Raw genomic sequence first — 27,813 nt, 5'->3', positions numbered from 1 at the left:
GAGCCACAGTTTCTATAGCAGCAGGGCTTTCTGATTCCTACCTTGTTGACAAAAATATCACTGCAAATTCAAGTATGATGGTCATACTGAATGACATATTTTTAAACACGAGAGTATAACCAGAGGTTATCACCAATGTGGGGTTTAAGGCATGATTGTGAAAATGCTTTTTCCTACATATAAACACCAATATAAATATCAGTATCTTCTTTAAAATTTGATGGTTTAAGTTTTAGAATTGTTTCCCCTACATACACCCCCTTGCAGGTATTTTTGGTCATTCGGAAATAAGTTATCACATTAAATTCCCCCAACTGGGAGAAGGGTGCCTGTTTGCATCAGGATACAGGTTTCACTGAGCAAATTAAAAAAATGCTACAAGATGGGACTTGTGGCAGCTGCATGGTCACTTGATAAAAAAAAAAATACAGAAAACTCAGTTAAGAGCTGTTTATCAAGTGGTGCAGAACAACCAGTCGGAAGCCAAATATGAACGTGACTCTACTGAAATGCCACTTAAAAAAAAAAAAAAAAAGCTGAACGATGAAGTGAAGTGTGCTTCCTTTCTTACTAGAGAGGCAATATCAGACAGCCATGACACCCTGACACCATGGGAAAGATGACTTCTAGTAGCATACAATGTGAGATGATGACATTTTACTGAGCTGCAATATTTAGGTGCACAAAAGCAGCCAGACCAAGATAAAACTTAGTAACTCATAGCTCACAGATGCAGACCCCAAATATAGAGCAATCTGTAAAAATAAAACTAGTTATATCTTGTCTCCATCTTGAAGGCACTGGAATTAATGGTAAAAGTTCACTTAAATCTTCAATGCAAGGAACCACTTCTGAAGGACATTTACAGTGTACTGTAAGACTAAAGTATGCTTGTCATCTATAGAAGCAACATAGCATTACTGAATCTCAAATTAGTTCTCCATATTCCTACTGCTCATAAAACTTCAAAACAGAAGGAAAGTTCTATAAAATTCTCTATCTTTGGTTATTTCCAAGACATTTTTTCTTCCAGTACACTTATGATTGAGCTAAGCAAACTTTAGTTCTTATCCTGAGGTGCTTTAAAAAAATTAAGTTTTTCGAGCGTGAGACAAAAGCCACAGGAGAAATTTTTGAAGAGTATAAACAACCTCTTGCAAAATAAACAGCTATTTTCCTGAAAATGAAGCTCTCAACAATGTTGGAGTTAGTACAATAGCATGACTGTTTTCTGAAACGTAGCACAAATTCAGAAGAATAAGCTATCAGATCATATGCTTGATTAAAAGACTACTTCAGAGGTCTCACATTTATGCATTGAGACAAACTGCAGCTCCCGTTTTGACAACTGTACAATGACCATCAACACACTATGAAACATGCCATAATTTTTAAAAGCTACCTCTTCCTCTGGATTTCATTTTGTTCACTTACTATTTTGAAAGATTAGGGAGTTTTGTGGAATGGGTTATTTTTCTTTCCTATGGCTCATTTATTGGCTAATGTAATTAAAAAATGTTCAAAGACCATCTCTAAACAACAACACACCAATCTGCTTTAACAATTTGAATATGTCATTGTACAATCATCACTAAGTATTGGTAAGTTAGTGCTTCTCTACTGTGAATGACAAACATGAATGAAAAAAGTTACATTTTGTTGCTTCAAAGCCCTGGACAAAAATACCCAAGAAATTATTCTTCACTGAAGGCACAGTCCTGCATGGGCTGCTCCCTACATAATCAATCTTGAGACTGTTTGCATGACTCTTACCTGTTCATCAACATAATCATCTATTCTTTTCTGGCATTCAAGCCATGCTTCAGCAACTTGGCCCATTTCCTGTTCCAGCTGATGATACCTTTGTAGCAAGGTACTATACATATCTTCACTACAGGAATCGTGTGTTGTTCCAAGCCTAAAAGTTCAAATAGCACTTGTTATGGAAGAGACATTTCACTGAAGAATCACACTTTTAAGTTCTGCCAGCCAAAAAGAATGTTGTGAAAATGTGATTATTGACACACCTGGGCCCACGTAGCTGCTTGTATCCCAAATATTGAGTATTTTTAGTAGTTTTTCAAAAATTATCCAAACCCTGCTTATTCCAATCTTCTGCAACCAACAATAGCGAGAATGTGGGAAGTGCCACATTGCTAGAGCCTCTTTCCCATGAGCAACAAGATGACAAACCTATTTGTTCAAATTTTGTTGCTTGATATATTTATCCTTCCAAATTCTATGGGCTAAATATACACGTTGACAAACCACTGCAGAGCTACGTAATAAAAATAAAGCCAGAAGCTTGTTAAGCAGAACTCTCATGACCAGTGCTAAAAAGATTACTGGATGAGTTGGAGTTCCAGGTGGGAAACGTGCTGTAGAATGAGGCAAGTGAGATACTAGCAGCTGTCTACTATCACTTGAGCAGCAAGGAATTCAAAACGTGGGTATGCCAGTCACTGATGACTGTCTCTGTGAGGAGCCCCAGAAACAGGCGACAGACTTACCTCCCTTCCTACTCCTGCATCTTTGCACAGCATAATGCTTCCTAAGTAAGTATGTCAACTTCCAGTACACTGACTTTAGAAATAATAAAAGACAAAATTCTACTCAGTAACATGTGTTTAAACCACACTGAACTGTAATGACCTGTCAATTGACACAAATAAACTGAAGCTTTACAATATTTTTCTACTCAGTAATTAAGGAGAAACTGTGTGATAATTAATTAGTCACAGAGGTTGTGTAGCAAATCAAAGCCAGTACCAAAATAAACCAAAATTGAAGCATCTCAAAATGTGTTACTTAAGCCCAGTTCCAGCATTTCAGGGAGGTTTGTTACATATAGATTTTCATTGCAACAGGATGCCAACCCAACCTCAGAACCACATAGTCCTGCCTGTCACCTAGCAAAGAACTAAGCCCTTAATTTTAACTTGGCAACTAACCATAATGAAGAGCTAAGCAAACAGACAACTCAGTAAGCACCAAGTTACTGCTGATAGTGTGACTTTGCCAATAAATTCAAATTTGTTTTGTTGTTTTTGCCCAGAACCTGCAACACAATCACTTATGAAGGGTGCACAAGCAACTCTGTGCATTAAAACTTGGGATGTCCATGGTTTGAAGAGTACAGAAAGTTTCAAAGGATACAGTGGCTTCAGGATACAACACTTCCTTACTATACTGCAAACACTGTCAACTCCTGTTACTAGACCACAGTTCACTACTTTTTTTGGAACCTGTTTCTGACATTATGTAATTATGTGAAAATCAGATCCCTACTGTACAGAAATCAGTAATTTGTTCTCATATCTGCTCCTGAGTAGTACTAGTCTTTCAAGCAGTAGTTGCACACAGAATCTTTTTTAAAATATGCTCTAAAGTTACAAGCGAAAGAAGTCAATTAAAAAAATTTTGTATTAGCAATACAACAGCATTTACACTTTAATTTTTTATTGTGACTCTGAGTAAAGCTAACGTGATACTAGTAAATACACTTTCACCCCCCAAGGCAAGTATAAAGTAACAATCTAGGTAACATTTCAGTCCTCTAGACAGAGGCAGAATATATTCCAGGACAGCAGTATAAAAAAAGGTAATAAAAAGAATAACACATACATAAAAATTAACAAGAACTGCTCACTTTAAAGTAACCAAGACTTCCAAGCCATACCTGCTGACAAACTGTATGCCTACATATTTTGATCAGGAGCACAATTTTTTTGAACAGCATTTAACCACAGCTCTACTAATACCCTCACCACTGTCCCATTCCATGCTGGGAAAGCAAGGGGGCAGAGAAGCCCCACTTATCAGTCACTCCATTACCACACCCCAATAAAGCAATCTGGTGAATGCAGGAGGCATGTCAGAGGCTGCATATAATCAGAAGCATCTTAATCCAATCAATATCATTTAACCTCTAAAAAACTCTTCATATTGACACCTTCATCAGGAAGTACTGCCCACTCACATTTGAAAGGACTGAATTTCCTTAAATAATCATTATGAAAATACATCCTTATGAAATGCTGTGTCTGACCTAGAAGCCCTGATGACTAATTAACTCTTGCTAAGCCAGGACAGCCCTTACAGCTGGTCTGCAGATTGTGCCGCTGAGCTGCCTCCTAAACAAGCCACAGCTGCTGACTGTGTAGCCAAACAGGATACAACACATTAAGATCCTGGTAGTTTACGCCAGCAGATGTCCCCTGTCAACTGTGGAATACTGGCACAGCTGATCTTGTATCAGTTAAGCAATCTCCATCCCCATAAAGCTGCTGTTTAAACCTCCCTATGCGAACACCTTTTCTAGTCAGACATCTGATAAGCACCCTTGGAACTAACCACAGAACACCAACTACATGTGCTGAAAAAGCCAGAGATTAACAAAAAAATTTTGTGATTTAAGCAAAGGATGAAAGAAAGGATGAACACCCAAAATCTAAGTAAAGCTGAAATGTCAAAATGCCATTTCACATTTCTCCTCAGGAAGAGAAAATAATGAGGCCAATGCTCTTTTGTAAAGAAACTCTGGCAATACTTGCTCTACTGCACATAAGTGATTCTCTGTTGACCAAATGTCTAGAGGCCTAGGCTGATCCCTGCTTTTCTGTGTGAGGCTTCTGTGATAGAACATTTCTCCACCAATTTCCAATGGAAGGCAGAAATGTATCCTTCCAAGAGAAATCTAATTCTGTCACTTCAAGACACAGAGAACTCAACAGTAAAATCCTGAGAGTCCATGAATACAAACACAGATTACGTTTATCAAAGAAAAGCAGGACACACACTATAAAACCTAGAAACGGGTTCTGCTGAACCTTTCCTATCTAAAAATGATTCATGTGAATCAAACTACGTAAAACAGTAAGTTTAAGGGTGTTTCACATAAGCTACCTAGCAAACACAAATGCACTGGAAAAGAAACTCCTGCAGGAAGAGATTCTGATTTCATCATATTTTAAGATTTGAGGGTGGCTGTCACCACAGTGACAGCAGAAAAACAACTTGTGTTGCTCCGACTTTAATTGCAGTAGCAGTTGAGAAGAACAGGTAAATGAAATGAAAAATGCTTTTGTTAAGAAATGATCATAAAGCTCACTTAGACCATTCTTAGCTCTGCAGATGAAGGCAATTTAAACATTTTTATATAGTCAGGAGATGAAGAGAGGCCTTGTCAAAAAGCATGGACATGATGGAGAACAGTGACAGAAAAAGAAGCCACAGACCACTGGAAAAATACACAATTAAACAACATGTTGTTGAACATAGCAACAAAATTAGCTGTTGGGAGGGGGGGTAAGAAAGGTTTTCAGTATCAACCCAGTTTCATCTACATGAATTGGGTAACTTACAAGAGACCTTAGACTTCTTGCTGAGTCTGGCAACAATTAAAGTTTTTTGTCTTTTTTTGTTTTCCTTTCTAGTATCTGCTAGCAGAAGGAGGACTCAAAAGAAATTTCTTCATTCACTGTGAGCAACATCACTTGTGACAGAATTAGATGAAGTGCTCTTGTACCGGGGAAACTTATCCAAGACAATACCTTTAAAACACGCGTACACAGATCATAAATGCGACTTCATCACAAAGAAGACTGAGAGTTCAAGATGAACCACCTATGACTGTATGTTAAAAATGTTCAGATTTAGGGTAAAGAAAATTTCTATTAACACCTCTTCCCTAGAAAAACCAAATGCTTTGGCAGTACACAAATTACAAGCAGAGCAACCCTACTAAGAAAAAATGCAATTTAATGCCTCAGGAGCTTTAAAGCCACAAGACCTACAAGCATACAGCAAGGGGGGAGTGTATCTTTTGCTTTCTCCAATGAAAAAAGGTTTAAAACTCCAAATTCAGTTCTGTGCACTATGGGAAGTAGAAGACAGTGAGGCTTTAATTTACCCGTAGAGCTGTAAAAACTGCAGCAACGCCTGATAATTGAAAACAGTACAATTCAGTCATACTATCAGTATTTACATAGGATGCTGTCATTTTACTGGGTAACCTACAACTAAGCAAATGAGAGTTGTAATTTTCAAGAGAGATCCACAAAGATTTTTACCAATTCAGTTGTAGCAGCAGATTTTTTTTTCCCCTGTGGTTGCCAACATGGGTTTTCATTTCTTCTTGAAACCACAAAACAAAAGTTAAACTCTACCTTAGCTGTGACACCAACGTTGGCAAGCTATTCTGCAAGAGTGGCTCAGAAAATACCAGATTTTCAAATAGATGCTTGTTGTGCAATTCCCATGTCACCTGAAATTTCTTCAAATGTTCATTTTCCTGTAATGATAAAACAACCAGAAATAAGCCAGGGTTAGAGAAAAAAAATAAATTTTGTCCAAGGCAAGATTTTTTTTAAAAGTCTAATTTCCAACCTAAAGGCTGGATGAACCAGCTCAGATCTTATGCAGTTTTAATACCCAAAACCTCAGAATTTAAGCAATTTTTAATGACTTAAATAACCATAGCATCATTCCTTCTAAATTGTCATGAATTAAAAAAAAAGTCTACATTATTCAAAGTTCTCATACATTTCTGCACCAAAAGATGTATTTTATGATCTGAACCTGTAATTTTCACGTTTTCTTGTCAAGCAATTGTCATTTCTGATTATTTTTCAGTTTTTCGAACTTATCTTGTAAGACACATATGCAATGTCACCTATAATCTGTATTCAAAACTGACATAAAATCAAATAAACAGTTCTTCTCAATTACAGCCTAAAAAATGAAGTTCTCTAAACAGACAAGACCAACAACTTACTTCTCTAGTAAGCAGAACATTTTTGTATTTGAGGTTACTTAACACATAATTGGATGTAATTTCAAGAGCTAAACCTTAAAACTACTATAATTAAAACATAAGAATTCAAAACACTTATATTTTTCAAGGCAGCAATTTTTCCCACATATAGCCAGCAGTATGGAGGTTTTCTACACCAGGACTCACCCACACAGCAGAATTAAATGCAAGCATTCTGGCTCTCAGATCACCAAGTGGATCTTAAGCACTATAACCCCTAGCACCCAGAAACACCATTATGCTTCGGAATCTTATAGTTTTTTTAATCATAGTAGGTTAAAAAATAAACCAATCAAACATATTTATATCACACCTGAAGACAAGACTACCAGAATTTAAAAAAACAATTAAGTTTGAAGCATTATTATTAAGAAGGGTGGGCAGCGGGGTTTTTTGTGGCACAAGACGTGTACTTTTTCATTTTGAATATTATATCTTCAAAATATTTTATATTTCTATAAAATGCTAATAATTTCTCAAGGGTCACTGGGGCATTTCGATTTCTTAAGGAATTTCCATATTATGCTGTGAACAAAACTGTCAACACTTATCTACAAAATCTTGAGTATGTTTGCACAGATTATGGTGTTTCTCACGAAGAAATACCAGGCAAGTTTTCCTCTCTAGTCTGCTATGCTGTGGACTTGAGGGCCCTTCTGTACTGACCACAATCTTTCCAAATTGCTGTCAGTAAAATCTGTCATTCCCTACATTGGTAGGGCACATGGCTTTAGTTCCTGCTCTTGAAGTCCTCTGAAAGGAAGGACAACTGTTCATAATTTCATTGAGAAATCAGTTTCTCACAGGTGGAGGTTCAAGGGATTATATGCCTTTATACAGTACACTATGTGCAAAGCTTTTATCTTTAAAACGAAGGCAGCACTAAGTTTAGAGATCTTGGCTGCCTTTTATGTTTTCAGCTGAAAAGATTCCTTCTTCCATAGTGCACTGGTATCTTGAGAGGAAACATCCATGCACACTGAAAAAGCTAGTGACCCTACCACCTGTACTGAAAGCTGTGACATACCACTCCATTTAATAAAAAGGTTATTTAATAAATCGAAGAAATGTATGACAAGAGACAGTATCCTACATTCTCACATTTCAGTTTCTCAATGTCACAGCTTAGTAGAAAGACGTTTTCAGTACTTAATTGCAGGGTTGCAGAAGGAAAAAGACAAGAAAAATCTGGCGTATTTTGTGTTTTCTTATACTTTGTTTTTTAAAAGACAAGAGGAATTTTATTTTACTTTTAAGTTTTGTCACAAAAGGGGTTGACTAGCAAAGTTCAAGCATCTTCTGTTTTCTCATGGCTATTATTTCAATCTCCCATATCTACCAAGTTTTCACAATTACTAGCTCACAGAAATTGCCAGGGAAAAGGTATAAAATGGTTATTTTCTGATCAGCTGTGTAATTTTGGCACTAATGGGTTCATTATTGGCAGATCCACCTTGAGAAAGCTAAGGGGTACTGCAAATCATTCGTTTTACAGCTGAAGAAGCTGCAATGCAAATCAACCTGAAGAGCAATCCTCTCTCAAGCACCTTATTAGAAACTTAATGACTGTTAAAAGCAGCCAATAAACAGGAGATAGCAGTGACCTCACCTCTGTATCTAAGTGATAAAGCTGGGGAAGATAATACAGACAACAGCAAATACAGAGCACTGACAACAGAAAAAAAAGCAGTAGATATGCTCAAGCTTCTTAATAGAAACATCTTCCTGTTTTGCAAGTTTAATTTTATGAACTACCTCAGTAAAGAAACTCTGCTTCCTCTCCACTTTATAGCCTCACCTGCAGCCATCATAATCTATGTAGTATCTATTTTTTCCTCTCTTTACCCATTTGGACAGTCACTTTCACCTAACTGGCAATAAAATCCAAATTCCCCATTTTATCCACCTTTTTTTTTCTACTTGCAGAAAGTTTACACAAGAAAAGGGTTGGACAGGATAAGGACATTAACAAAGGATGCACAAGAAAGGATTAATAACAAAATAGGATTAATAACCCTCTAAGACCTTAAACAAATAGAATTACAGAACTTGTTTACTGTATTACTGACTCAATGGACAGTTACTCAAGAAGAAATTTTTAAGGCTACTGCCTCTTTTATACCCAAAAATGTAATCCCAAGTCTAACATCACAATCAGTTGACAAAAAAAAAAAAAACATTTATGGACGAACTTTAGAGATAATAAATTACATAGCAGTTTAAGTCTGAGGCAACACAATCTTTTCAAGTAGCCATCCTAGACTGTGAAAAGTTGAACAATTTAAGTTAGCACTACACACAGAAGTTGGTGCGACCTAATCATGGTTGTCAAGAAACCATTAAAGATTAACAGAGAAGTGTGTTCCACATTAGAATATCTAGTATTTGTAAATCTGCTTAAAGATTTGTTTCAGAGTAAGTGCCACAAACAATTTCCCAGCTTCTTCTCTGCGAACAAGATAATTTCATCAAGCCACTCTAAGAAATGCCTACTCCACACTTCTGAATATTTAATCTGCATTTTCAGAACCTCCCTGTCTCTAAGGATGAAAAATGAACCTTACAATTTACAACTACAGAAGACACCTGAAAGAGCCCAGAAACAACTCTGTCAGCATTAGCCCTGGCAAGCAGGAGCACACAGGCTGTTTTTTCAGTCTTACCAGAGTAACTAGGAAGGCGCTGATTGTACACGCTGCCTGACAGAGTGCACTGTATTCTTCAAGTAGGAGTGAGATGAACTGCTGTGCCTGGGGTGGCCCTTCTGTCGCTAACGTTGATGCAACCTTAGATCCCAGGGACAAGTGTCTGAGCAGACGAACCTTCATTTCAAGCACATATTCCCTAGCCTGCTGTTCCAACCGTTGATAAAGCTGATATGGATCTCTTTCACAAAGCCTTTATTTTTAGAATATTTGTGACAGAAAAGAAAAAAAAAAAAAAAGAGAGCATGTAATCAACAGTTTTCATTTTCCTAGAAGTATTTACCAGTTACCATTATCATCCTCAAAAATAATCTCAGTGGCTCAGGTTTAGAGAACTACTTTAAACCTCAGAGAACAAGTCCAGTCCCCTCCTTCAAAACTACAGAACTGAGCTCCTTTGGGACTAGGATGCTTGCACACGTGAGGAGCAAACTGATTTAGGGCTTTACAATTTCATTTCAACTTGCGAGCTCAAAATCTTAACTTCATTTGCATCCAACCCTACAGGCACCCAGACTCTTCAGATAAGGCTCTTCACAACTGCTCCATGTTCTTCTTAACGTGGGACAAATTTGTGTCTACAGAAGAAAACTGAACACAATGGCTGCTTTGAGCCACTTTAAATAATTCAATTTCATTCTAAATTTCTGTGCATGGAGTTTAAGCATGCACAGAACGCTTTGGTTTTTTTACAGTACAGGGAGGTGGGGAAGAAGAAATGAATGGGGTAAGTACTTAAGAGTTAGGAGAATAGAAGTCTGCACCTATCTAATCCATGCTTTTCCCTCACCACTCAAAACCAGTCCTATTATATTGCCATCAAGTATTCCAACATACAATAGGGACATTACTTGGCACCACTACTTATTCCAACAAAGATGACTAGACACTCCATTTTTGCCAGCAGTGTCTAACAAGAGCTGAGCATGGAACTGGGAACTTCTGCCTTTTAAACCCAGCTACTCAGCTGTAACATGGTCTTCTGCATACTACCTAAATGGAGGATTTTTCTGGGGTTTTTTTATGCATTCAATACCTACAGTGACTATCTTTGTGAAAAAATTCTGCATGACATTAGCACCACAGACTGGACACACTGGTGCCTGCCCAAACTTCATCCTTTTTTATTTTACACTTTAGAGACCATAAGAAACTCAAGTGAAAAATAATCCAACTGACATTTAAGGTTTCCTTTGAGATCCTGTTTCTGTCTTTGTATTTTAATAATCTCTCTCAAAAGTGAAAAACAGTTCTGAGTAATCAAAGCTCCTGAGTACATAAGAAAGCTACACAGTGTACGTTTTGATTTCCAAAGTTTTTCCATTAAGGAGAAAATGCATAACGTCAACAACCATTTTAGCTGTGATTCCGTTTTAATTACCAACACACTATGCAACATTTGAACATCTTTGATTTCCAAGCCTATATTGTGTGTTTTGATCACTTACAAGTGTGACTAATAGGGAGGGACACTGTATTACTCTGCTTGTACACAACTCATGTTCAAAACCAAACAGTTTTTATATAAGCAATGTGCAATACACTTATTTAATTATCTCTTGAAGCCAGTTCAGGTGTACAGTCATATTAAGAGCAGTGCTAGATTAATTTCTCTTTCAAACGCCTCTTTACCTCACCAGAATTTGGGTTCAACTAGAAATTGCACATATGAGAACTACAGCTGGTTACACTGGTCAGATCTCAATATATTAATAACATGTGAAACCACGGAGAACAAGAACTCCTTGATCACACACTGAGTTAGACAGAAACTGAGATGATCCTACTGGAGCCCTTTAAGGTTTGCCACACTACTCTTAAAAAGCAAAAAACCCACCACTGAGGATCTCATTAAGCCCATCTTCAAATTCACTTCAATACCTAGAAAAGTTACAATTGAGACTTCTAAAATAAGAATGAAATTCTTGGACTCCACCTAATCTAGTGATCAATGTCCAATATAACTTTTTTTTATTTTTATGAAATTTCTTCCAGGTGATACAATCACAGTAAGGTGCAAGGACTAACTACTACTACTAATTCAGGCTAATTCCACAAGGTAAGACTTTCACGTGGGGCAATTCAAACTTAACACTGTCTTATGAATAAGGTCTTCTGAAGAGTAAGATTCTGGGACCCTTTCATAATTATACATTTATATTCCTACTGCAAACAGCATATGAATTTAATAGCTTCCCATGCATCCAAACTAGTATTGAAAAATCCTGAACAAAATAGAATTAATATTCTTTGGAGTGATATACCTATCCACCAGCTCCTTCATTCCTTCTTTATCTGGTACCAACGACTGGTCTTGGTCATCTGCCAAAGGGGTCCCAGCTTGGCGATAAATACACCGAACCATGTATCTGACTTCGGACCAGTAATTCTGAAGCTGCTGAGGTTCACGTTCAGGCTCTGCTGAGTTTTCTCTGCATGTGAAGACAAAAATAATTACCCTCTATTTGTATACATCACATAGGTGTATTGATTCCTACTATTCCAGAAAAAAGAAAGTACATCTGAAAATGCCTAGAATAAAGTATTAAGTTGGGTAAATACTGCCATCTAGAAATTACTGTTACTGTCAGACAACTGGTTTCAAGAGTTTAAGCACACATGTACAAACAAGCTACAATACTGCCAAAGTCTGACTACAACAACCATGCTGCTGAGGTTGAGTTCAGTTCTTACCTGCGTTCATTACAGGCCTCACAGTTGCATGCTATGTCTGAAGGAGAGGAATTGCTAAGATCTGCAGCAGGCACCGTCTGTGCACCAACAGTTATTCTTCCTCCTCCTACAGATTCCTGCTGTGATCCACTGTTTCCAAGAGGCATGTGCAAAAGGAAATCTTGGCTCTGAAAAAAACCCAAACCCAAGCAGGTAGCCTTCAGTTTGTAAGGTCTGAAATGTTATTAGGTAGGCAAATATTGAAGTGGCAATTCTTAATGCTGCATGTGTTTTGGGAGGACACTCAATCAGGCACAAAGAATTAGTCTTCCAAAAGCCTAATAAATGCAAGATATGGACTGAGACGACCGACAATACAAACAGAGCTTTGTTTCTAATGACCAAAGTATGCTGGTTATAATTATCACCTTTATGTGATAAACATAAACATAAACAATAAACTAAGCTAAAGGAAGGCTTGCATCATCCACACTTAATCATAAACCAGCACTATTTCTTCAGTCTTCATGTAGCAGTATGTTTGGCTTCCAGAGTGTAACAATCCATTCTAGCAAAAATCATAAAATCTCCTTGTTTGTACAGCCAGACACAGTATTTCATAGCAATGGATGTTAGAAAGCTGCTGCCATTGGAAATGGATGCCATCTCCTGTGCACAGTGCTGTTCAAATCTAGCAGATGACACAGACCACTTGCCCAAGACAGCTGCTATTTTTGTCTCCAGTTTCTCTCCTTTCTCTGTGCTCCAGCCTCAGGCACACGCCATGCTTCTCTCCTGCACCTTCCCAAGTCTGCCACCAGATTTCTCTGGCACCAGGCAGAGACCTCTCCCACATCAGTAGTATGATTGAAGATGGTTCTTTTTGTGCTCCAAATCCTGGATCAGGATGCAGACATAGGTAAGAACAAACCTGCATGCAGTTGCTACCAAGGAAGCTAATGAGAGCAAGAGCAACCTGAGCACAGGAACATCTACAGCAAACCACCTGTACTCTGACTTGCAGTCACTGGTAACAATTTTTGTTGGTTTGGTTTTTTTTTTAGCTAATTTTGGCTTTTTTTCCCAACTGGCTTCTCTAATTTGACTAGCCACCTAATTCATATAGTGATCTTTTTATGTCAAGCTTCCAATCTGGAAAATCCATTTGCTGTCTACTTTTAAAAATTCCTCTTTAAAAAAGAAAACAGTTGCCAAATTAAAAAAAAAAAAATGCAAATTTTTATTTACACCTGGAGTATCTATAACTTAACAAAACACTTAGAAAGCAAATCCTGCCTTCCTTGCATATCTAGGACACTTTTTTTTTTTACTAGTTTCTTAAACAGAACTTAAATGTGTCAAAAATTTTGACTCAACTGAACAATAATGTGCCTCAGTCTTTCTGTGCTTTCAACTCTCTAGGATGTGTTTACTACCACACCACCATTGTAATTTCCTTAGATGTAACTTCTTTTGATTAGTTTTACTACCCTTGTTAACAGCAACATTATCTGTAAACACATGTTGTATACAAGTGATACACTCTTTAAATTTTCCTCACAAAAACGTTTTTAACTATGCTTTTAACATGAGCGTAATGACACCCTCTATACAATCCCTCTTCACAGTGATTTACTGAAATAAAAATCTGTATGTGCACAGCCTATTAGCTCTCTGCAAGGAGATGTCAGCTGCAATCTTCAGTACTTCCAATTATCCCAAGTGTGTGACTTCCCAGGTCAATCCTGAAGACTTGGTTCTGCAGTATAATATAGTTTACTTCCAATGTGGTTTTGCTGGACCTGGCAATGAACTTTTAGTATCTTCCTGCAACACTAAGCACAGCTCTTACACGAGGCTGAATTTATGACTTGAAATATTAGTACCACGTATTAAATTGTTGCTTGCAGAGCTACCAAGACTAGGAAACTGTTACATTCATGCAAAGTTGTGCTTCTTTATTAAAAAATACAGGAAAGAAAAGACAATGACGCTCAGAAATCTGCAGGGAGGTGTCAGTGCCAAGTGCAGTGACTCAAGAAATCTACTGAAAGAACAAAGAAGATTCAGATAGCTTACCTATCACAAAGAGAGGAAAACACAACATGAGAAGACAGAATAGAAAAATGTGTAATGAGTAAGGTCATGTTGGAAAGAGCAGAAGAAACTGAATTTAAGTAAAGTGGATAAGGACAAAGCTTGAGATCCAATGAATTAAAAGCAAAAACCTCAGTAAAAAATGGATCCAAACCTTGCTCTACTTAAAACTCCACAACTTAGAACCAGAACTCCTCGCTTTTGGAACAACTTGCCTGTTCAGTTTATCTCATAAGAAAACCAACTCAGAATCTCCTAAAATGCTTTTTAAGCATTTACAGTTCCAGTGGTTCCAAGGCACAAAGTGACATGTAGCCCATAATTAAGCATCTTCTCAGTCTACTGAAGAACTTACCACGAGAGATTGCTCTATTGTAGCGTGCCTCTCCTCCTTTTCGACTGTTCTTCGACAGTCTGGACACACCCACAGTGGAAGATGCAGCATATTGTTTGCTTTTGGAGATGTGGAAAGTGCTGTTTTGCTAGAATTTTTTATTCCGCTCTCTGGAAGCGAAGTATCTTTTCGTTCACTTCTACAAAGAAGACAATGCTCGCCAGTTGTATATGGTGCCCTTTGGCCCAAGCCAAAGGTAAATGGTGTCTGCAAACAAGTGTTTTGATAGGTAACTGGTTATTCACAGAATACATACCAGAAAAACTTATTCTGACATTTGAAACAAACAACAAAACCCCCAAAAAACAACACATGTATTTTACTAGTCGTTATAAAACGGTGAATATTTGGAGTGTCCCAAAACCAAACACAGCAGTCTCAATATCCATGGGGCAAACAATTCTGACTACTAATACACTCCCATTTAGAAAGAAATGTTTTCAGGGAGCATGGCCTACAGTCTTTCCCTCTAAAATATTTCAGCCTAGATGTAATAATCTAGTAAGTAAAAATAAAAAGGGATAGTACAAATTCCTTTTACTGTCATCTTTTACAGACAAAAAAGAAAAATAACATCTTTGAAGCTCTGTGACACTTCCTTTTATAATACTGAAATATGAATGAATAATACCTGAAACAAAGTAACTTTCAGCTAAGCTTATTACAAAATAAAAGTTTAAATCAGTTTCAACAAAACAAATCAGTGGGGTCCTAAAATCCACTATCAGCTATTGAATAAAGTAGACTTGGCAACATAGGACAGAGGTAGTTCAAAATCTAAATTCTTTCCCAAGATACTACAGTGCATGAAACTATGGTTCAGCCATGAAATGCTGATTCTTCACCAAGACTGACAGTCAAAAACAAGTCAGACAGCACAAGGCAAAGAGAACCCAACTTTATCAGACGTAAGAGAAGACGACTGGAACAAAATATCATTTAATAGCAGGATCACAGAGTTGCCCAATTATATTAGAACTACTAACTCTGCCTTAGTTAGCAACATATTCTATGTGCATCAAAACAGCTAAATTCTTTCTCAAAGAAAAACTTTTAGTAGTTCAAGCATTGCTCTCGATGCTGCTCCAATCTCAATACTAACAAAAAGACAGCTTTAATGATCTTGTAAGGCTGAACTGCACAAGGACAGGTGAACACTTCTTTAGGGCAAAGGACCAGTTAAAGCTAAACCATAATTCACTCTCTTTTTGTCTTAACAACAACAAATCAATTCTCTATTGCTGACATCTAAAGAAAAACAGCAGAGCATTATAAACTGTGATTTTTGTGCTCTTCACATTTGGAAAACTGACAGACTCAGCAATATGGAAAGACAAACTAAGAATTCTAGACATAAAAACCCAAAAGACACACTGAATTCATCTCCACAAGTATCTTCCTATCTTTCAGAAGTTCATGAGAAATTTAACAGATTTAGTAAGAACAGCTAACCTTTTCTCACTGTTACCACTTCTAGAATTTGCACCTAAGCACTAAGGCAGGAAAAAGAACACAATTTCTCCAGGAGCCTGCTGCAGATTTTCAGGAAACCTTCTCAAGCAGGAAGACTCCCTCTGCCACCTGAAAGGCTGGGACTGACCAACTCCTTTATTGGCTCTACAAGCACCAACAGATTTCTCAAGTTAGACATTCCTTTTGGCTGACCTGCACTCAACTGAAGATCTCATTCATGCCTAAAAACCCTGCATGCAGGAGGCCATGGCTGCTCATGCCTTAGCCCTGAAAGTTTCCTTCTTAAACGAATTTTTTTTAAAAGCCAGGTTAAGACCCTGTAAGAATGATGACATCTTCATAGCTATTTTGCAGACAAATCCTTATGAACACTATTTGCAGGACATCTTCCAACAAGTAGGAAAAGAAGAGGACAAAAATGTAAAAGTTCAGAAGTTAAGACAACCTGACACTTTTTTGCAAAGGTAAAGGTCATGGCAAACACACCTCAGCCACTCTGCAGGGACTTCTAGAAGTGGTGTTTGTGTAACTTGGTTAAAGCTGCACCACAATCATTAAAAAGCCATGGCAAACACAGGAGGAACAATAATCTTTGTTCTGGCCAGACTCAGTGAAACCCTAACAATCTCCCCACTGGGTCCATATTTACAACAAATTTGAAGCTCAAATTAAAGCCTTTGGTTCCTAGAGCACAATGCAAACCAAGAATGAAAATCGGAACTTTGACAAAATCTAGACCATAAGCATCTCTGATACCTGTTATGATTCTGTCCTACTAAAATGAAGCTATAAACTGCAGTTTCTCATTTATTTAAAATGTGATGAATGCAGTGACTGTTCATGTGATCATTTCAACAGGAGCAGTAAACTCTTGCTGGATTAGGAGAGCTTGCAATTAGGTCACATTTGTATGTCTCTTCAGCATCATCAGAGCAAAGTGCAACTTTTGGGAAAAGCAAGATATTTTTCCACTAGTCAAGCTTCAAAAAATGTGGGCTGCATCTCTACAAGAAAAAACCCAGTCTCACTCACACTCTGAAACACGTTCAGATATAGCATTCATAAATGAAAGCTGGAAGTAGGACAAGTTGGAACAGAAGTAACTGCATCTCTGCTATGTATTTAGATTTATTTGCAAGAATAACTTTATTACCATAAAACAGCATAGGTTTTTTTAATATCCGTGTCCAATTTCAAGCATACTACAACAATCAAATTTTACTTTAAAAAAAAAGCTTCCACTGCTTTTTGAAGCTTGAATAGGGAATCATCAGAAACTGACTTCAATTAGCAAAGTCCCAATCTCACACAGCATTCTTTTTGAAGAGTTTGCTTTAGTACCTTTAATACTGCTTAATATCTCCCATTAGTAAATAATTCTGCTTTTATATACACCCACAAAATTTGACTGCACATACCTGAGAAACACCTGTGAATTCTGATCCAACAGAACTGTCTGTAAACTGTGTACCATTTAGCGAAACCTGGGAAAAAGTAACAACAGATTGGTGACAATAGTTTATTGTTAAAAGAGCTTTATAAAAATTAAACAAAATCTTCCTCAGTATCTTAAGACTGATACAACAGCTTTTGCAATTTGAATCATTGTTCTACTGCAGAGATGGAAATCTCCTTTTCTTCTGTAAAAAAGTTCTACGGATGCAAAAGTTTGGATTTTAAACTTTTGCACTAAAGCTATTTCAGTAGTAACTCCGAGCTGAAATAACTGATACAGGAAAAGAGAAGAGTCATAAGAAAAATTACATTTTTCCTTCAGTATTTGATTGTTTGCATTTAGCTTTTATATTTGTATTGTAAATCAGAACAATTAACAAAGATTCTTGCATTTTGAAAGTTCAATACCATACTGCTTAGAAAAATAGGCAGTGTTAACCAGAAGAGTATTCCACACCAAGCCTCCCAATGGCATTGAGCTATTCCACTGCAGCAGCTTTCCTCCTGCCCCAGGTTATAACTCATACAGAAACCTCCAAGATCTCATCTACACAAGTGCTACAGAGACTACACCGGATAGCAATGAAGTGCCTTTTACAAGCCCCAAGTGTTCTCACACAGCATTATTTGAGGACACTAAATCAAGAGTAAAGCCAAGACAATGTATGAATTCAAGCCAGTGACAATGAAGAGCTCTAGATCACACCAAGTTGAAGAAAAGGCATTTCATTTTTGAATAATGAGAAAGGAGAAATAAAGTCAGTCAATTTTTAGTCTCTCTCTCTTCTTGAGCACTCGTTGAGGATTTGAATTTCAGGTATCAATTACCTCATGCCTCTGTTCCACCTTTCACATGTTTTTGCTAAACTCTTTTTGCCCTCCAGTTTCCCACCTATTGCTGTTGCGTATTAACGTTTCTAAGACTGCTGTAAAGAGCACAACAAAACCAGTCTGTTTGATGCAAGAACCCCGACATCTTGTGTGTTGTATTGACAGAGTTCAGAAAACATTTCTGCCCTGTCCCCAAACCATACTCTGACTGGAGTCATCCTCAGTGCAAAGGAGCATCCTTCAGGTTTTACACATCCACAGCATTACCAACTGCTCGGTTTAGAGACAGGGAGATTATTGCAAAGTCACTGCCTTCAGCTGAATTTTTCCAAAGGCAAAGAGGTGGATTGTCAAATCACTGCTAGAGAAAATACAAGTAAGAACTCGCACAACTTCACTTCCATACCCTATGCTATCTTTCCAGAGTAGATATTTACAAAAAAACCCCTCATACGCAAGGCAAGCATCTCAGGTCTAAAATTATGGGAACAAAAACGCTTGCTGTGTTCCCTATTTTTACTCAGACACTTTCCAAAAAGTGGAAAAAAAAAGGGTTCTTTGCTTAGAAGAAGTCTACTTCAACAAGAAAAGTTATCCTCCAGTCCGGAGGTCCACTGGTTATTGGCATGCATATACATTAAAAAACAAAGAAACCAGTATGAAAGTTTAGAATGAAATAGTTATCTGCAGCCAAAACCATTTTTTTGGAGAAAATTAATGAATAGAGAAGTTTATCTGAAGACATTACTTATTCATTAAGAGAGTACATTTATCTTCTTTACATTCAGGACAGTGATAATGAGAAATACACGAGCCATCACATTGAAACATGCAGGCATTGAGTGACCAAGCCAAAGGTACTCAGAAATGTTACAAAAGCAAAGACAAAAACAATGGGAGGTTTTTCTTATGCACTAAATGACACATGAAGCCATGAACACCAGGAAAGACTCCTTCATGGAACGAGCTGTCAGAAAAGCCGTCTCTTGATCCTAAGCACTGTGCAGAATTTGCTTAAAAATATTAGAGTAACCCTCCCCCAGAATTTAACAGTGATCTAAATATCTGCAGGAGCAACAAACACCAAGGAATTTAATGAAAGGAATTAAGACAAATAGGAGGAAACAAAGAGAATCATCAAAAACTAAGTGTCTGTAGGCAATGAGATATAAGACATATGTGAGGCCTAGAGGAAATATAAAAATCACAAAAAAAGAAGGACTTTAGTGGGGATGCATAATGACATGACAGGCAAGGAAGGAGATGGCTAAATAACATTTTAGAGAAAATATTAGAAGAATTTTGTAAAAGCTGTCCAAATGAGGCTCAAACAATAGCAAGTTAAAAACAGACAAAAAAAAATTCAATGAGACAGTCCCGCAAGTAATTTAGGGAAGGAAAAAAAAAAGTATAAAAACTACAACTAAATCCTTTCTTGAGGCACATGAGAAGCAAGGAGCCTGTCAGGATCAGTAAGGCTAAAGTAAGTAAACTAATAGAAGCATTAAAAAAAAGCTTATATAAGCTAAGGTCAGGGCAAAATGACCAGAATTATTTTTTGCATGTTCATGTTCATTATGGAGGAACTTATTTTCCCAGTAAAAGGCTTCTTTACAGAAGATGCATTAGAGGATCTGTTTCAAAGCAAAGCACTGCTAGAAGAAAAAAACCAGTACAGAGAAAATGGACAAGAGAAAAATTAGCAAACCACCAAGAGTGGATGACATTCAGCCAAGAGTCCTAAAGAAGCTCAAGGACTTCAGAGTTGCACTAATAATTTCAGTATGTTAATGCTTGCTTTGTACTTCACTAGTACTAGAGGAGTAGATTATTTTTTTTATTATTTATTTATTAAGCTTTCAAAAGAGAAATTGCTGTTAGCCAAAGTCTGTAACAAGAAAGTGCCTCAGATGACAAAGTTAGCTAATAGCACTAAATTCTTCATGTAACTAAAGAGACTGAAGAATGGCAGAAGGACCTTCCAAGATCTAGTTACTGTGCCATATGTTGACAGATAAATTCTGTGTGCAGAGAATTCAAGTGGAAGTGACAAGCTAGACAGCTGTCACTTCTGGATAACCCTAACTTTTTTTATTTAATTTTAAAAAGCCTTATTTTTTCATTCCTTAGTATCCTTTTCAAAGATTTTAAAGTTTTGTGTTTTAAAAAGCTATTTTATGAAGGTAAATGCCATAAGGAAGGCTGACACGGATCGATCATCAGGAACATCTGAACCTCCACAAGCACTTTTCACCATAATGAAAAGCGTGTGTGTGTGTGAGGTATTTCTGTTCTTACTATAAATGTTATTTACAATGGAAAATATACAGAGAAATATATCTTGTGTTCCTTGGAAGTTACTGTCACACTAACCTACCTTCTCCAAAACATTGATTTTTCTGGAGAATAAGGCATGCAACATTTTGGCACAGCATAATTCATACCAGAAAGCATGAAGAAAGAGGGAATCACAGTTTAAACAATACTGCCTGATTACACCAGAATGACCTTGAAGAACCAGTTGAGCAATCAGAAAATAAGCACTCAGAGACTACCACTATTTGCTCTAATAGCCTGTCACTATTAGACCTTCAGGAGGCTGACACATTACTAGACAACACACCCCCACCTCTCTTGCAACTGAAGCCTTGTGATGCCACACAAGCATCATGAAAGTGAGAGTGATGCAAGATCTCAGGAGAGCCCAGGAACAGAAAAGCACAGGAAGGAAATTTAGACTCAATTCACCGTCACTGAACCTTAAACGGTTCAAAAGAAATGTGATGCTCAAAAAAAGCAAAAAAAAAAAAAAAAAGGCAAAAAAAGACAAAACAAAAAAAAAACCAAACCAAGATTGAATCAAATTTCTCCCAGAGAAAAACAGCAAGGATAAATTGCACTGATTTTCTCAGGTGCATTAAGAAAGACAGACCAGAAAAAAACCAATGTTACCAAGAGACAATTACGGCCACACTTAATTCTACAAGGTCCTAATATAATAACTGTATTCCATACCACTAGAATCAATTAGTTTATTTTTATATAGGGAGTTGAAAAATTAAGTTTGTTGAAACATCTGTAAGTATCTGAGTAACACTAAAGAAACTTTGGCCAGCTACCCCTCCCAAAACCCATCCAGACGTCTTGTCCATGCCACTTGTTCTACTGCCTGCATTTTAAAGCCAAAACCCATTTGCCATGGCTGTCCTGTGCTCAGCCTTCTCTCAGGCACCTCCAGCAGCAAGCCCACCCCAACACTGCTTGGAGCAGCTCTGCCTCACCTCCCATTGCTGTCACCCATCACCCTACGGCAGCAGCTCTCTCAAGTCCCACTCTCTGTTCAAGACCTCCCTCCCTGCAGCCCCAGTGAAGCTCTGACTTGGGCACACTCCAGTCGCAGCCTGAACTGTTCCTCTCTTCTCCCAGACACAGCTACATTGGTGACAGAACTGCTGCTGGCAGATGAGTGATGCTTACAAAATCCTAAGTGACTTGCAGATATGAGGAATGATTTCTTTATGCCTTTACTTCAACAGATAGCAAACAATCTGATTTCAGTAAGTGAAAATCTAGGATCCTTCCCCCCTAACTCAAACTGATTTAATGATAAGCCATTGTCAAAGTCAAATGCCTGGTGCATGAGGGGAAAGAATGATAATAAATGCATCAGAGAGACATTCAACATAGTTAACAAACAGAATCTGATGCAGGAGACCCCTGGACTGGTAAGACCTGTGAAAGCACACAGCAGGAGGATTATTCTACACATGCAGGCAGGTCTCTCCATTCTCTAGCAGCAAGTACTGTCAGACAGGACAACATGCTGGCCAGACCTCTAGCACGGCAGGGCTTTGAGGTTTGCTTTAAAAAGCACTGCTCCTGAACACAGGCAGGAGTGACCGCAGCCTCTGCAATGACAGTAGCCTGTGCAAAACATGTATTACAACACCATAGAGATATGATGATGCAAAACACAGCAGTAAACTATCAACACTTAGCCCTTCCTTAATCCTTTTTTAAGTCCACATTATACCCAGTTAACATCTGGTATAACCCAGTTTTTCAGAGGAAGAACAAACTGAAACAGTTCTACTTGGCAGTGTCATCACTCTTGCCTACGAAATTTCATTTATTTCAATATACTGATTATTTTTCATCTGCTTTAAGAAACCCATGAGCATTTTTAAAGGCATTGGAAGTATATTACCAAGAGACTAAGCAAAGTACTGCCTGGTTTCTCACAGAAAAGGTTGTCTTGGCCATACTCTGGACAGGCCAGTGCCATGCACCCACCCACTTGAAAGCCAGAACAAACTCCTCCACCAAAATGCCATAAGCCCCTACAAGATATCAAGTACTGCAAAGCTGAAGCAAACCAAAGCATATGCCCAATAAAGCAGAACATACTCTACAAAAAAATAGTGTCTTCTGTCATTTTTTCATCAAAGTACTTGTTGTTAAGGGTGGTCTAACACTGAAAGAAACAGTCCAGGGAGGTCTTGGAATCAGATAATGATTACCCAGAACTACATTCAGGAATCCTCTTGGAGAGGATGACCACATCCAAATATTTACGGTCAATAACAACATGGCCAAGAAATGCAGAAGTGCCCTCTATCACAGCATGCCTGGGCCTGCTGCACTCCAGCTAGGCTGGCCCAAGGTCACAGATGGTCCCTGTCCACAGTCATGAAAGTCTGACACCCAAGTGGAGGTGAACAGGAAACTTTTCTAATAGAAGGGAAGATAGAAGTCTGAGGAGTTCTTATTTTTCGTTTTTAAATAACCCCCAAAAATACAAGAGCTTTTGTAGTAGAAGAGCATGATCTCTAAGAAAAGAATACTAAAATGATATTTTTAAAAAGATTAGAGGTAAAGGTTTTCTTCCTAGAAACCTCCACTGGAGTAAGGAGAATGCAAAATTAGCATGCCCAACAGCAGGCAGGAAAATAATCAGTACTGTGCAACACATTTACAGGTTCATTAGCACAGCAACATTGAAGCAGATTTTAGAGTCTTATTATTCATTTGGAGGGGAGGGAAAAAGTCTTTTGCCATCAGTTATACAAAATTTAATTTCTAAGAGTTTTGAATCAGTAGCTTTAAAATAGGTAAATATTTGATGGGCAAAAGGGAAAAGCTTGGAAGTTCCTACTCCAAACGTAGCTATGGTTTAGCATGAGGCAGTAGTGAAACGTGTCTTGGCGGGGGAGGAATGTATAGACCACCAATTAGTTTTATTAACTATAAAGATAAAAGATGAACGAACTACCATAGTATCCCTCCTTGATCTAGGAGTGTTTTGATTAAGAAACTGACAAATATCTAAATTTTTCATGCCATAATCACACACATCTCTAATGACACTGAACAGAATGTAGTTGTACATCCTAACATAGACTTGCTTGCCAAGGAGTCTCAGGATTATAGAAGAGAAACAGATAAAGTGGTTATTAATTATCTGCAACCATCGCCAACAGGGAAAGTTGTGAAGGTTTCCTACGCAAAAAGATCCTTGATTTTACTAAGGGTGCCAAAATACCGAATAAAAACCAGCACAAGCAAAGACAAGGTGATAATAATTGAAGTTCAACTATTCATATTAAGGCAGCCAACACTTGATCTGGCCAATTGAGTAACTTTGCAGACTATCAATTCATTTTACCAAGTGTTCTGTCCTTGGCATTAATATTCACAAACACCTCAATTATCCTTTCCCAGCCTAGCCTGCATTATTCTAGTGTAGTCCATACTCTTGAGATTGAAAACATGTCAGTGAAGAAAAAAATACACATAAACAAGTCAGTGATACCATGAGTCAGTCCCCTGGTACTCCTTTGAAAAGCTACTGGACTACACATAATTTCCAACAACCTTTAAATCTTTATGTCAATTATCAGGGATATAAAAAAAGTGAAAGCTGAGAAAGAACAGGCATTCCAAGGAGTGTTAAAGGCTTTTGTGACTCTCTTGATATATAGATTTTTTTTTAAATTTTGATATTATTTTCAAATATAAATAAACTACTTTTTAGATATTAAATAATTCAGAAGCAGGAGAAATGGAAGTTGTCAGAAGCTGAACAACAGTCAAGAGTAAAGCGTTCATGACAAGCCTGGCAGAGGCTCCAGAGGGCAAAAGCTCTGCACATGAATACAGCCAACATGTTGACTCAGCCCTTATATTGGCACCTAGTGCAGAGCACATCTATGTTCAATAGCTTTAGTACTTAACAGAAATCATTAAGAAGAGATTTGCTGCAGAACACCACGTGAGATACATCAACTAGCTCTGAAAACCAACACATCACAGATTCATGTACCATCTTGTGTATATGTATTCGGATGGGGCAGGGTGGAAATCCTGTGACTGTAGAGCACTCCAGCCAATTGTACCATGCTCCCTCCATCATGCTTCACCAGAGGGAATTACACAGTCAAGGACTAAACACAGGAAATGACCTATGAAGATGGAAGGAGGAAGAGAGACAGTGCTGGCTCTAAGAAAAGGTTGTTCATCAACTTGAGAATTCACACTTACTTTGTTTGTAAAGACAACCAAGAAGCAGAAATATGCAGAGCAGAGAGCAAGCATTACACTCAACTGCAAACCCAAATAATTGCAAGGAGCTAACAAGGCTACTGTTGAGGCCACTCAATTTAGCCCTCCAACAGGTGAAGTATGATATTACTTCATATTAGGGACAACATATTGAGATAAAGATATACTTGGCAATAGACAGCCAACATATTAAACCGAAATTAGGTACTCCCTATCCAAGCATCTTCCCAGAAAATGCTTATGAAAACTGTTTCTCTCTCTGTTGAAATGTGCTACTGCCAAAATAAACTTTGTAAGATTCCAGGTTAAATCCTCTTTAGCCAATATAACAAACATTCTTATATGAATAATGAGGAAAATAAAAATAAAACCAACATTATGAGACTTCAGTAATTTTAGTGACACTTCTATTGCAATGGTCATATTTTTTATGTAATAACATTGAGCTGCAGCGTTTTCTTTATTAAGTCAGACTCTTTATTATAGAATCTGACTAACCTGCAAGACAGGTTCTCTGAAGGCTTCCCTTCTTCAACAAGTCATATCATTAAAACTTATCACTTTGCTTTAAGTAAACATAACACTATTTTCATAGTTTAGTAAAAGCTAGTCCTAAAGTAAATTACTGATGTCAAGCAAGCCAACAAGCTGAGGGTGGGGAGGTTTAATCTAGAAAGCTCCATCTACCTTGCATGTAGGTAACAAAGCAAGTGTACTATAAATGGCTAAAATCCCCCCAAAATTATTCCTCTCCCCATACCCACAAGATCTCAAATCTGAATTGCTTCTTTTCCAACAGTGAAATCCTTTAAGACCTTTGATAAGAAGTCAAAATGTCAATGGAGTTTTCAGCAGAAACTGAAATTATTTCATATTATACTTTTTCCAGTTGAGGTCTTTGTTTTTACAGAAGTTCAGTCTAAGGAAAGGAATTATAAAATTATAAGTAGCAGGCATATACAGGACTTTTTCAAAAAGACCAATGCTTTCTGGTTTAGCAACAGTTTTGTATTAAGAGTGAGATCAGGGTGGGCGGGGAGGCTGTCCCCATTTCACCCATTTGGGGAGATACCCTATAACAGAACCAAGATGACAAGTGCCTACTACTTCCTGCTAAAACTCATGTCTAAGATATTTGGCCAACAAGACTTTTTCCCAAAGAATTTTTTTAAGAAGCAAATATTTATAGCTAATTACAGGGATGGAGGAGGAAGGAGAATAAATCACCTGTACCCAGAGCTGTTTTTCAAAATAAGGCATAATATTAGTAGTCTGAGAAAGTTAAAGGTATCTTTTCCTCCACATTTTGCAGAAGTGCTCATCATGCACTGTCAGCTTCTGGCAGATCAAATACATGGATGACTTTTAAAAGTCTGTGCAAAAAGTATACATAATTAAGTTTTTGTTTTGTTTTTGTTTGCCCAGATATACACAAAGCCTTTAAAAACAGAGCAGGGAGGAAGGAAATCAGACAGCACTGGACAATGGAGAAGAAAAAGAAAATCAGTTTTCTTTCTACTTCTAGTTCTGTAAGACTCAAGACCTCTGAAAATTAAGTAAAATCACCACTTCTGGTGGATTTACACAGAACTGATTATTTACCTGCTACATTTATTTTTCCCTTGGATTCTCAGTGCCAAAATAAAACAATTCCATTGTAGCACAGTAATCAGAACAAACTGAAGTCTAAACAGCTCTTTAAAATTCACAAGCCCATCAAACCTGGACTGACAAAAATCTATACTCAGAAACAGAGCCATCTTAAATGACACCATCTGCACTGCAAAGAACAGCACATGAAACTTCCCAGGGCAAGTTTTTTCTCAGTAGTACCTCAAAAAGACAACTTTGAAGTAGTACTTTGAAAAGAACACAGATACTGTTACTCTGTAATAAGGAGGCAACATCTATATTCTGTGCCATTCCTCCCACGCATTCTTCAATAGCACACTCTGTTTTCTTTTAGATGAATCAATCTAAATTCAGGAAATGAGCACCTGTTAGGAAATAAGGAGTTCACAGGTTATATTTCACAATATGAAAATGTCAGCACACACAAAAAAGCCATGATCTTTACAGGAACTGGGAAGAATTTATAATCCAAAATTAAAAAGATGAAACCCCGATCTATATCCTGTTATAAGACAGAACAATCTACAATCATGTAACTTTTTAAATGGAAGTTAAAGCAAAGTTGTACTCGAATAATGTTTTTTTAATCTATTTCACTTTGTTGAACAAATGACTTCCTTGGCCGTTAATTTGAATGATGCCAACTTTAACTATTTATTCCATTAAATTTACAGATGGGTATGTTCAGCCCTACCTCAACAACTGCCACAGAATTCACCTTCCCTGTTCTTTTATTTTAAGAAGTCTCATGTGACAACTGATCACTATCAAATAATACTCTAAGAAAAAAAATAACTAAGAAATAAACAGCTGCTTTGTAGAATGGAGTGTCCAGACCCCACTAGAAGTCCCTTCTGTGCTCCGTAGATACTCTGAATTAAATTCCACCATTAAAACGAAACCTACATAAGCTGTAATTAAGAAATAGATCTAGGCACTGCCTGGCACATGATCTCATGAAATTTGTCTTGACAAAGGCCAAAGACCTTCCTGAACTAATTACTGTTGGGGGCTTTTTCCATAAGCAATGATCTGGGATAACCCCTATTTAAAAACTGCAAGTAGCAAATAATCTCTAAGAGAATTCATCTAGGCTCAGATTCAAATATAAATAGTGGTCTTCATCATCACTTTTCTTCTGTTACATATTCAGATGCTTTTATCTGATGAGCCATTTT

The 27,813-nt window shown here is 37.4% G+C and overlaps 1 protein-coding gene across 3 annotated transcripts in view; it reads right to left on the bottom strand.

Moving 5' to 3' along the window:
- Positions 1–27,813, bottom strand: part of FAM193A (family with sequence similarity 193 member A) — a 78,309-nt gene that overhangs the window by 28,776 nt on the left and 21,720 nt on the right. For all 3 annotated transcript variants that reach the window (XM_048304425.1, XM_048304422.1, XM_048304424.1), the window contains exons 2-8: positions 17,575–17,640; positions 14,645–14,890; positions 12,214–12,380; positions 11,784–11,951; positions 9,478–9,712; positions 6,168–6,292; positions 1,774–1,918 (exon numbers count right to left, since the gene is read on the bottom strand). In XM_048304425.1, coding sequence (XP_048160382.1) covers positions 1,774–1,918; positions 6,168–6,292; positions 9,478–9,712; positions 11,784–11,951; positions 12,214–12,380; positions 14,645–14,890; positions 17,575–17,640 — 1,152 coding nt within the window. The remainder of the gene's footprint in view (positions 1–1,773; positions 1,919–6,167; positions 6,293–9,477; positions 9,713–11,783; positions 11,952–12,213; positions 12,381–14,644; positions 14,891–17,574; positions 17,641–27,813) is intronic.

The sequence above is a fragment of the Corvus hawaiiensis genome, chromosome 5 (assembly GCF_020740725.1).
Source record: "Corvus hawaiiensis isolate bCorHaw1 chromosome 5, bCorHaw1.pri.cur, whole genome shotgun sequence".
Classification (NCBI taxonomy): domain Eukaryota; kingdom Metazoa; phylum Chordata; class Aves; order Passeriformes; family Corvidae; genus Corvus; species Corvus hawaiiensis.
The sequence above is the reverse complement of the archived record's forward strand: the minus strand, read 5'-3'. Positions and strand labels throughout refer to the sequence as shown.